Source organism: Mustela putorius, unplaced genomic scaffold, assembly GCF_011764305.1.
Source record: "Mustela putorius furo isolate JIRA1106 unplaced genomic scaffold, ASM1176430v1.1 tig00537227_pilon_pilon_pilon, whole genome shotgun sequence".
Classification (NCBI taxonomy): Eukaryota; Metazoa; Chordata; class Mammalia; order Carnivora; family Mustelidae; genus Mustela; species Mustela putorius.
Window position 1 is genome coordinate 23847512 of NW_025422368.1, and position 12140 is coordinate 23859651.

At 38.4% G+C, this 12140-nt stretch overlaps 1 protein-coding gene across 4 annotated transcripts in view; it reads left to right on the forward strand.

The window, feature by feature from the left end:
- ARNTL2 (aryl hydrocarbon receptor nuclear translocator like 2) overlaps window positions 1–12140 on the forward strand; it is a 111389-nt gene that overhangs the window by 34635 nt on the left and 64614 nt on the right. For 3 of the 4 annotated variants that reach the window (XM_013047798.2, XM_013047800.2, XM_004776408.3), the window contains exons 2-3: window positions 8951–9101; window positions 10600–10701. In XM_013047798.2, the coding sequence (XP_012903252.1) occupies window positions 8951–9101; window positions 10600–10701 (253 nt within the window). The remainder of the gene's footprint in view (window positions 1–8950; window positions 9102–10599; window positions 10702–12140) is intronic. The other variant, XM_045073230.1, reaches the window with a different exon arrangement.

Genomic DNA, 12140 nt, shown 5'->3' on the forward strand with positions numbered 1-12140 from the left:
TCCCCTTGGGTCTGCAACTGAAGAGTGATAGGACATCAGAGCACCCCTGCTGAACTTCCCGCTCCACTTGTGTGCTGTTTCCCACTAATTTTCCCAGGGGCAAATACCAAGTCATGTTTTTGCTTCAAGAGCAGCAATGGAATGGAGCTACAAGAAAATAAACACTTCCCTAGAAGATAACGTAGAATTGCTTCTTTGTCTTCCTTTATCCAAGCCACACCCATTCACCAAAGATGTTGTCCTTTCCAACAAACAGAAAGCCAGAGTTGAGAAGCCACCAATACAACCCTCTGAGCATGGTAAAAGACTTTTTTTTTTTTTTTTTTTTTTGACGTGCAAAAACCGGACGCCAGGTTATTAGTGGATACAAAATATCTCTATCAGAAGGCATTGTCTGGGTATCTATATGTCCTTCATGTCTCTGTAGGTAGACCCACATAAAAATCCTTTTAAATCAAAGCTCGAAATCTCCTCTGCCAAGGTCACTGAGGCTGAGATCATGGGAAAACCAGGTTTTCATGGGAGAAATTTTTCTGTAATAGTAAGGTATGTGTTAGAGTCTGAGATTGAATACTTTGCAAAAATAGTAGCAGTGTGAAGGGTCTGTCGGCACATTCTGTCTGAGTACAGATGGGAATTTAGAAAATGATAGACTCAGGCTCCTGTATCTTACTCTCTTCCTTTTACCCCTATTTTGCGTAAGATATTTTGCCGGCTTCAGAGATGAGTGTCACTACATAGGTGCTCTTCCTCTGGATTCGGTGGACTGTTTGCCTGGACAACTCAGGAAAGGTGGTCAGGGAGAGAGAGAGAGAGAGAGACTTTCCTGCCTTTTCTAAGCAGAGTAAAAATTGAGAGGTAAATAAGTCTTGAGGGACTTTCATGAAATTTCAGTGAATCTAAGCCTCATCCTTATTTTGAATCTTCTAGGCAACCTGCATTTCTGCATGGTGAAAAATGATCTGGGGTCCGGTTTCTGGTCATATAGGTCAATTTAGTGTGTGTTTTGTTTCACAGGCAAGAAGGTAAAATTTACTTTGGAAAAGTCCAATCTTACCCATCAGACTTATATCAGGAGAGGCATTTTCTAGAACTTGACTCTGATACGTATTCATTGAGTCAACAACTGAACGTCATCATTGATGATGACATAGGATCTTACTCAATGTGTTTCTTCTGCCACCTGTTGATGATGTTCTCTTAGCCTGAAAAGATGCTGTTGTTCTCCCTTCCCCCAAACAGAATTTGGTGCTGTTCTGTCTGTGGTCTTGTAGCCTAAACTCATACCTGTCTCTGGATCTAATCTGACCTACATGTGCACAAACATATTCAGGATTATAAGCTTCTTGACCGCAGCTTACATTAGGCTCTTAAAAAATACTGTGAAATAGGGGTGCCTGGGGGGCTCAGTGGGCTAAAGCCTCTGTCTTCGGCTCAGGTCATGGTATCGGGGTCCTGGGATTGAGCCCTGCATCTGGCCCTCTGCTCAGCAGGGAGCCTGCTCTCCCCCAACCCCTGCCTGCCTCTCTGCCTACTTGTGATCTCTGTCAAATAAATAAATAAAAATCTTAAAAAAAAAAAAAAAACCCACTGTGAAATAATGGAGTATTTTTAATCTCTCCTGAGCAAAAGCCTTTTCATGATTTGTGTATAGTACTATATGTAGATGGTCTTATTCTTGTATAGTACCAATTAGTACTTTATCTATTATGTGACTAAGCATCTTATAGTAATATGTTAGTAATAAACAATTTTTGACTTTCTCTTGAAATGCGTTACCACAAACCAATACAATTACTGCTTGTTGTTCTAGAAAGCTACTTCAGACTGCCAAATCCTGTATCACACAGTACCTTTTTTCCAACACACAATCAAGTATATTTTTCCCACTCTGGGGGAAAAAACGGTAAAAATGAAGTAATGGAAGGAAGCAGAAGTAATCCTATTTGTGAAATAGGTATAGTGGGGACTCACGTATTCCTTATCGTGGGAACATTATCATTCCAGCATTCCAGGAGAGTGAATATGTTAGTTTGGATTTCACATCTCTTACAGTTTCTCATTTGAATGTCTGGGGTAATGAAATGAAATGCAGTTCATCCTTTCAACAAACCCTGTTATTATGTGTCAGGCACTGGGCTAGGATTTGGGCATAAGAGATGATAGTGTTCTCAAATCTTTCCATATTGCAGCTTATAGCGGATCTAATAAACCTTTCTCTGCCTCTTCTGTTGAGTCTAAAAGCTGAACACCTTTTGGAATCCTGAAGAGCAGATCTCAGTGTAGCAATAAAAAGTCCCAGAGGCGGCAAAAAAAAAAAAAAAAAAAAAAAAAAGAAAAGAAAAGTTGTGGGCATTTAGCACTGAGTAGGACACAGCGTCCCTTTTGTGGCATTCTTGACAAAATTTCATGACTTGAATTTAGTTATGAAGAAATATTAGACAAGCTCAAACTGGGTGACATTCTCTACAGCTGGCCAATATCTATTCTTCAAAAACCTCAAGGACAAAAGAAGACTGAGGAAATGTTACAATTTAAAGGACGCGATTTAAAGTCTGTTATGTGAAGACACATAACAGACCTTAAATATTTCATGTGATCCTGGATTGGATCCTGGACCAGCAGAAGGACACTAGGGGGACAATTAACAACATTTGAATATTCCTGACCTTGAGGTTAAGTAAGACATTATCATTTGGGTAATCTGATTTAGGGCGTGGATTCTCAGAAATTAAGAAGCAAATGTTCACATTGCACAAATTGTTTTTAACACAAAGTTATTCATAGGTTAATTTATGCTTTATATAAATTTTAACATAGAGCACACTACTGCAATGAGAGTTGGTAGTGGGACAAAGTTTATAAGTTGTATGAAAAGTATATTTTTTCCATCTTGCCAATGCCTGTATGTGAATGTGTGTGTGCTTATGTGTATGGGTATATGTATATTTTCTTTCAAGCACAATGTCAAATCCTAAATTTGAACCCTTTGTAACTATGAGCCTAAATCAAATGGCTGCTTATTCTCCCCTGCTTACAATTCCCAAGCAGCTGCTCATTTCCCACAATTTATTTTCATCTTTGAGCTACTGATACTAAATGGCAGACCTTTAAAATATTGTTACATTGATGACCGTCACCAGGGAGATGTATGTAGAATGGAGTGAGATGTAATGCTAATGTCATTTTACTTCTTTTTTTTTAAGTAACAAGCATCTCATTTTATTCATTTTTTAAAGATTTATTTATGTGACAGCAGGAGAGAGAGCAAGCATATGAGTAGGAAAGCAGGGGGAGCAGCAGAGGGGAGAAGCAGAAGCAGGCTCCTCACTGAGCAGGGAACCTGATGTGGGACTCAATCCCAGGACCGTGGGATTGTGACCTGAGCCGAAGGCAGGTGCTTGACGAACTGAGTCACCCAGGTGCCCCAACTAACGTCATTTTATTTATTTGTTTGTTTGTTTAATTTGATTTATTCATTTGAGACAGAGAGCAGGGACACATGAGCAGAGAGAGACACAGAGGGAGAGGGAGAAACAGACTCCCCACTGGGTGGGGAGCCCAGTGTGGGTCTTGATCCCAGGACCTGGAGATCATGACCTGAGCTGATGCTTAACCATCTGAGCCACCCAGGTGCCCTGCCAATGTCATTTTAAATAAACCACAAAGCCTCCTTTTTAAAGACATGCATACTATCTTTGTTTAGTCTAAGTTCTGAATTATTTTACTGAGCTAAATAACGTATATTACCCAACTCTACATTAAAAAAATCTAACAATCCATTTAAAAAATGGGCACAGAACCTTTTAGGAGGTGGAGAAGGGTCCATAAAATATCCCCCAAACTGAAAAGGTACTTTGAGACTGGAAAATGAAGCCGGCTACTCTGTAAAGTTTACACTGAGCTTTATTCAGCATAACTGACTGACTTGGGATATTGGGCAGAGGGTGATCCTTGGCAGCTGCATAGCTATTCTCACGAAGTCCAGCCCTTAGTCCACAGATTTTATAGAGTGAGGGGACATGCAGAAGGGCACTGTAGTAGGATCATAGGGTTCACGTGTACCTCAAAGGGCTTGCATGCACTTAATTGACAGCAACCCTTTAATTAGATCTGGTGGCACCACCTGTGCATCAAGAAAGAAGACTATGTTATCTCTGACAGATTCATGAGAGGCCAGAACAAGCCTTTCCACCATCCCAGTCTTGGCATCCCTCTCTAAGGTATGTATATAAATCTCCAAGGGGACCAGAACACACTGCCTTAAAAGAGGTCATTGTGCAAACATGAACAAGATGGAGGGCCAAAGATGGAGTCAGTCTTGTTGACGCTGCCACAGGACTCGAATAGACATTTTCCCAAAGACCTCCAGATGGCCAACAGACATGTGAAAAGATGTTCAATATCACTAATCATCAGGAAAAGAAATGCAAATCAAAACCAAATGAGATACCACCTCACACCCGTCAGGAATGGCTAAAATCAAAAGACAAGAAATAACAAGTGTTGGTGAGATTGTGGAGGAAAAGGAAGCCTCGTGCACCACTGTGGAAAAGAGTGTGGAGGTTCCTGAAAAAATTAAAGACAGAAATATCCCATGATACACTAATTCCTATACTGGGTACTTACCCAAAGAAAATGAAAACACTGGTTTGAAGAGATCTATGCACCCCTATGTTTATTGCAGCATTATTTATAATAGCTAAGATATAGAAACAACCTAAGGATCCATTGATAAATGAGTAGGTAAGGAAGACTTGGTGACTATATATATTCACCACACATACACAGCCATAAAAAAGGATGAGATCTTGCCATCTGCAACAATATGGACAGACCTAGAGTATTATGATAAGTGAAATAAGTCAAATTGAGGAATAGAAATATCATACAGTTTCATTCATATGGATCTAGAAAACAAAATAAGTGAATAAACAAAAAGCCAAACCAGATCTATAAATACAGAGAACAAACTGAAGGTTACCAGAGAGGAGGCAGGTCGATGAATGGGCAAAATAGGTAAAGAGGAGCGGGAGATACAGACTTCCAGTTATGGAACGAATAAGTTATAGGAATGAAAGGTGCAGCATAGGGAATCTAGTTTCAGGTGAACAACATAGTAATTCAACATCACTATACATTACTCTATGCTCAATGTAAGTATAGCTACTGTCTGTCACCATGCAGTGCTGTTATAATACCATGGTGACTAATGTAACATAAAACAATGGTGACTAATGTAACATTGCTTATCAACTATACAAAGATAAACTTTTTAAAAAGTAGGATAATAGTATTATAGAAATGTATTAGTAGTTATTTTTCTGGAAACAAATAACATTTATTATCTTCATCATTGAGAAGTGGCAACTTGATGAAGAAAGATAGTATCAAAATATTGAAGCATATACCTTCAAAATGACTTATATAAAAGCAGAATTAACTTTCAATTCCTAACACATGGTCTCATCTTCTAAATAAGTAATTGTGGAGGCTGAAAGTAAATTGGGAAGTTAAAAATGAAATCTTCACTCTTTATGAGTCACCTTCTAACATAAAAATCTATTACATGAAGGCTGAATTGTTTCCAAAGAACAGATCTTTTCATCCAGACCTAATTAGTCCCACTAACACATATTTTCCTTTTGTTTACAGAAAGCCTTTCCTTTTGTTTACAGAAAGCCTTTGAATACCCTTCTACTGACATAGGAAACTTAAACTTGATGGAACATAGCTAATTTAGGGGCAGTACTCCCCCTCTCATTAGGGAACATACAGATAAAGGCCCTTAGAGCTTTAGGTTTTGATTTTGTGAAAAGAACATTATTTGCAGTCTTAAGATGGTCCATTTCTTATTTTAAAGGTTAGGAAGTAAGACTGAAATGTGGAGATTATGCTTCCTAGAATGAGAGGCAAAAAAGAAACTATTTTTTTTGACCTTATGCAAGGGAAACCATGTGCTTGCTTGAGTATGTTGGAGGATTGGAGATGGGTGGGGGAGGTCTGGTATTATACATACCAGGTTGAAGTCTGGTTCAGTGTTGGTGAATTTTTTTCTATTGATTTGTCATTTATTGTAAGAAACTCCCCACTTTTTTCTGTGAAGACAGATGGCATTCTGCCATTCAAAGTCCATTGGATTAAAGTCTGGAAGCTGAAATCACAGTTAATTTCATGTGGTTTCTGGTGATCCTGAATTGTTCCCATTAAGAGAGTCCAAGCCAAGAAGTCTTCAAATACCAAAAATGAGAAACTTAATTCCCAAGTGGCCAAAAATCATGGATAAAATTATTCTCCTCACTTCTATATTGTGAAATGTACTGTAACTTACAGAAGGCTGTAGAAATTCTATGTGTAGTTTAAAGAATTTTAGAAATCTGTAAACTCACACCAGGCTTAAGAAGTAGAACATGAATTCTTAGAAGCCCATGTGTGTCCTTCACTGATCGCATCCAGATACTCCTTTTCTTTTCCCAAAGAGAATTCTGAATTTTGTGTTAACTGTTCCTTTACTTTTCTGTACAGTGTGGCAACCTCTATGGATATTATTAAAAAATATTGATCAGTTTTACTTATTTTTCAACTTTATATAAATCTTTTTTTAAAAAATATGCTTTGGGTGCCTGGGCAGCTTGGTTGGTTAAGCCCTTGTGGTGTTGATTTCTGCTCAAGTCATGATCTCAGGATCATGAGATGAAGCCCCATATTGGGCTGCGCTGGGTGTGGAGCCTGCTTGGGATTCTCTCCCTCCCCCTTCTTTCTCCCCCTTGCTCGTGTGCACATGTGGACTTTCCCTCTCAAAAAAACAATTTTTTAAAATTAAAAATGAAAACATGATGTATGTTTTTAGATGTGACATTTTTTGCCTAGAATTATTATTTTGAGATTCATCCATGTTGATATCAGTACTTAATTCATTGTAACTGCCATTAGTATTTCATTTAATAAACAATCCATCTATTGAAGGAAATTTAGCTTCCAGTTTTCTCAGGTTTTTATTTTTGTTTTTCAGTTACAAGCAGTGCTACCAATGCATTTTTTTGTACATGTCTCTTAATATGCATGGAGGTTTTCTATGTACCTAGGACTGGAATGCTGAATTAAATGTTATATGAATATCCCACTTTTTAGGTAATACAAAAGTGGCTTCGGTTGTAGCAATTTATGTTCCCACCAGCAAAACAGAAAACTTCCCATTCTTTTTTTTTTTTTTTTTTTTTTTTTTTTTTTTTTTTTTAAAGATTTTATTTATTTATTTGACAGAGAGAAATTACAAGTACACTGAGAGGCAGGCAGAGAGAGAGAGAGAGAGAAGGAAGCAGGCTCCCTGCTGAGCAGAGAGCCCGATGCGGGACTTGATCTCAGAACCCTGAGATCATGACCTGAGCCGAAGGCAGCGGCTTAACCCACTGAGCCACCCAGGCGCCCCAAAACTTCCCATTCTTTCACATCTTTGCTTACACTTGGAGTCCTGCAACTTTTCCATTGTAGCCATGGGATCAGGATTCCACTGTAGATTACTTTGGATCTTCTGGATTGCCAATGAATTCTGCTTTGAACAAGTTATTTGTGTATTTCTTAATTTTTGAAGATACAGGGATTTTCTATTATCTTTTTGTTACTGGTGTCAAGCATAATTACACTGAATCAGTAAATGTTTGATGTAGAATATCATTCTTTTGAAACTGTTAAGATGTGCTTTTTGTCCAGTATATTGTCAGTTTTTATAAATGCTCCATGGGTGCTGCAAAACAGACACTGGCTAAGAGTAGAGGTCTGTAGATGTCTATTTCACCAAGCTTGTCCATTGTGTGGATCAAATTTTCTACATCAGTGTTTCTGAATGCTTGATCTGTTAGGTACTGCTAGAGAGCTGTTAAAAATCTCCCACTCTTGTAGATTCATTGCATTCTCTTTATTAATACTTCTTATATGTTTTCAATCTATGTTGTAAGTTACAGATGATCTTTAACCTGTTATATCCATTTTAATATGAGAAATACAGTTACTCAGGGAGGCCTACTTTTGGAACATCTGTTATTTTTAGTTCAATGATTCTTATTTTTATATTTTATAAAGCATTTAATAAACCACACTTTATACAAGAAGGATTTTATCATATTTTGCAATTTAGGGTTAAAAATATTCACATCCCTTGATGTTATTCTGGGATGCCATCTAAATGAAATAACCAGTAAATGAAAAGCTTTATGTATTACAACACATATTTGTGATGGTTGAAAGAAACATAGATTGTCACAATAGAAGAATGTTTAAGTAGCAGGGCACCCAGGTGGCTCAGTCAGTTAAGCAACTGACTCTTGGTTTTGGCTCAGGTCATTATCTCAGAGTCATATGTGTTCAAGCCCCTCATCACACTCCATACCAAGTGGGGAGTCTGCTTGGGATTCTCTCTCCCTCTCCCTCTGCTCCTCCTGCTGCTTTTGCACATCAATCTCTTGCTATAAATAAATACATACATAAATAAATAAAATCTTTTAAAAAAATGTTTACATAGCTACAACACAAAGAATTTGTAATAGTACTATAAAATTTTCACAGTGATTTGTAAATAAAGTAGAATATACCATATGCTATGATTTCAATTACTTTGATGACAACTATGGAAAAAATTCTAAAGGGAAACATCTCTAACTAGTAACATCAGTTGGTGATATAGGATTTCCCCCTTCCTTTCTATTCTTTGCATTTTCCCTATTTTCTACAATCTTTTTACAATAAACAGTGGAAATAAGCTTAAAAATATGGACTAACAAATATATTTCTAACTAGTATTTGAGTGTTCATAGTTTGTCTTTCATTCTATGTTATGTTGTAATTGATATTTTTAAAATATAAAGATAAAAACCACTTAAAGTATGTGATAGGGATATGTATAAAGTCAAAGTTGATGTTAAAAATAGATGTTATTGTGCTTTATCTCTCGTAGACAGAATACTCCTTGAAGAGAACCAGTGCATTTCTCCTGTGGTTTCCAGTCATATGAGCCCATGGACAAAACCAACAGCTGTTGGATCCCTCAGCCCACATGTGATAGAGTTTCCAAGAAAACGAAAAGGAAGTGACTCAGGCCCATCCCAGTAAGTGAATTTATTCCTTTAAGCCCATGAAATCTTTCATTCTAAGGGGAAGAAAAAAGATTACTTTTTAAATCATCGATTTGAAAATGTTACATGGTAACATTTGGATAGGGACAATTACTTATCCACCCAACCACCACCCATCATTGACTGATCTGTAACTTTCCCATCCAACTCTGAAGCTTATTAGGTATCTAGGGAGGGTCAGTTGGGGTCTGAAAGACATAGGAACATAGGGTTAGTTTGCTTAACATTTATGGTTACAGCACGATACTAACCTTCCTAAATGAATTGCTTAACCATGAGGAGAACATCTTTCTGTGTGTTTGACTTAACAAATACCACATTGCTTCTTACCTTATCCATCACTTATATAATCACCAACCCTTGGTCATCTGTGGCCAGTTGAATCCTATAAAACTCTTGTTTTTCATGTTTATTAAGCCAAGTAGATAACAAAGTCAATGTTGAAGATACTTGTTTTCTTCTTGTTTACTTTCGTTGCTTAATGCAGCTTGCAGCCCCAAATATTCTTTAATAAACTCCCCAAAGCTAGGGTTTGTATGGTGAAAATGATAAGGCAAAGTAAATATTATGATCTAGAGTACTCCATTTTAGGCTGGTACTTTACATAAATGAGGAAGTTGATAGGTCTCTATGAAGGAAGGGAAAATTTTTGAATAGGGGGACAGGATGACATACTGGAAGAAACCACCTCTTTTTAAGACTGTTCTTTCCAATGTACTTTCTGATTTAGTTAAAACTCCCAAGACAGCAGAATCAGTGTTTATTCAAATGTAAGAACCAGTGCACTTCCCAAGCTACGTACAAATGACCTGAAGGTTATCTACTTTTCTGGGTTGTCTGTATTCTCTCCGACTGTTCTACTAATGTGAATGCTCATAAATAACTTCAGTTGACCAAGTGACTGGTCTAGAACTGTTTACCATCTTACATCCTGAATCAGCAGTTTGTAGTCCCCACTCAGCTCAAGCTCGAAGTGATTGTCAGTCCTTTTTATTTTCCTTTTCTTCGGAATCATAAGCACTGTTGTGCTTTTTTAGTATCCAGATAAGACTGTGAGCTGCTGAAGTGGAGGTGTGATCCTAGAGGCGACAGTTTTATGCTGCAGAGCCGGGATGGCTGCGACCTTCAGTGGTTTGGGGAGTGAATGGGAAGTGGAGTCCATGGTAGGGGAAGTAATGGAAACATGCCAAGTACTGGCAGATAATGATTTTTTGGCAGAAGACAACACTGAAGATTAGCCAGTTGCCCATAGTTTAGAAAATGAAGCCCGGATGCAGAAATATCAAATGGCTTGCCTAACATTACACAAGTAGTTAGAACGCCCGACTGTTAGTGTGGTACTTCATTACACGCTACTTCCTGTCTCTCTTCAACTGGACAGGGTTGGGGACTTGTGGCACATGAGGATAATCATGCTGTCCATTTCCCAACATGTATGGGTAGAGGTGACCCAAGACCTCCTTCTTTCCAGGTCAGGAATCATGACAGAAAAAGTGGTGGAAAAGCTCTCTCAGAATCCTTTTACCTATCTTCTTTCAACAAGGATAGAAATATCAGCATCCCGTAGCAGCAGGTAAGTCCTGGACTTCCATTTGACATAATGCCTACTTAAAGAACACATGTAATGGCAGTAGACAGAAGAGTATATACATCCCATTGATTTGCTCATTGTCTGCCTTAGAGCTTCTCCATTCTGCCCCAATCCTTCTTTCATTCCACTGTTTTCCATTCCTCTAGTGAAATGATGGAAGTCAAAGTACTTTATGTGTTTTACAAAGTGCTGATTGTATAGCATCCTTTCCAGAGACTCAGGGCATGAAAGCTAGTCAGTAGACATGAAGTTGATTTCATTGGTGGAGCCCCAGAATATTGGGCATTTTTAAACAAAGAAGAATGTATGAGAATGTTTGCCATTTCTGCAGCACTCTTGGTTTGAAGGGAGAGCTGATTCTTTTAAAGGGTCGTGGATGAAGATTTCCTGGAATATAGTCATTAAATATTTCTTGAGTACCTACTATGTGACACCCAGTGGACTAGGAGGGAGAAATACAAAGACAAAAGAAACACGTACAAGTTAGAAAGAAACAGGTAAGTATTACACATTATGATAACTGCTGTAATACATACCCCAGGTACCCTGACAACAAGAACAGTTGGGCATTTAAATAAGACTGGGATTAGGAGGGAAGGACAGCTTCCTGCAGAGGTTGATTTAAGTTAAGTTTTTTTTTTTTTAAGATTTTATTTATTTATTTGACAGAGAGAGATCACAAGTAGGCAGAGAGAGAGAGGAGGAAGCAGGCTCCCTGCTGAGCAGAGAGCCCGATGTGGGGCTTGATCCCAGGACCCTGAGATCATGACCTGAGCCAAAGGCAGAGGCTTTAACCCACTGAGCCACCCAGGCACCCCGATTTAAGCTAAGTTTTTTTTTTTTTAAAGACTTTATTTATTTGACAGGCAGAGATTACAAGTAGGCAGAGAGGCAGGCAGAGAGAGAGAGAGGAGGAAGCAGGCTCCCTACCGAGCAGAGAGCCCGATGTGGGGCTCGATCCAAGGACCCTGGGATCATGACCTGAGCTGAAGGCAGAGGCTTTAACCCACTGAGCCACCCAGGTGCCCCTAAGCTAAGTTTTAAATGAAGAAGGGAAGTGAGCCATTCTGAGCAGGAGTAGAGGAGGTACTTTAGGTGGAAGGAAGAACTGTGCATAGGCATAGGGCATGGAATATGAAATAGCACCTGCTCATCAGGAAACAAGTGGCTGGCACAAAGAGCAGAGGCTGTACACAGAGGTGGGTGAACTGTGAGACTTGGGAAATGAACATGGACTGGGTCAAAGAGATCTGTTGAATTAAAGAATATAGAAATCATTTTGCATGCAGTCGGAAAACACAAGGATTTTAAGCATGTCAAATTACATTTAAACAAAAATTGTGGGCCTTTGGACTTTTTTTATTTGGTAACATATATATAACATAAAAATTGCTATTTCAACCATTTCTAACGTACAATTC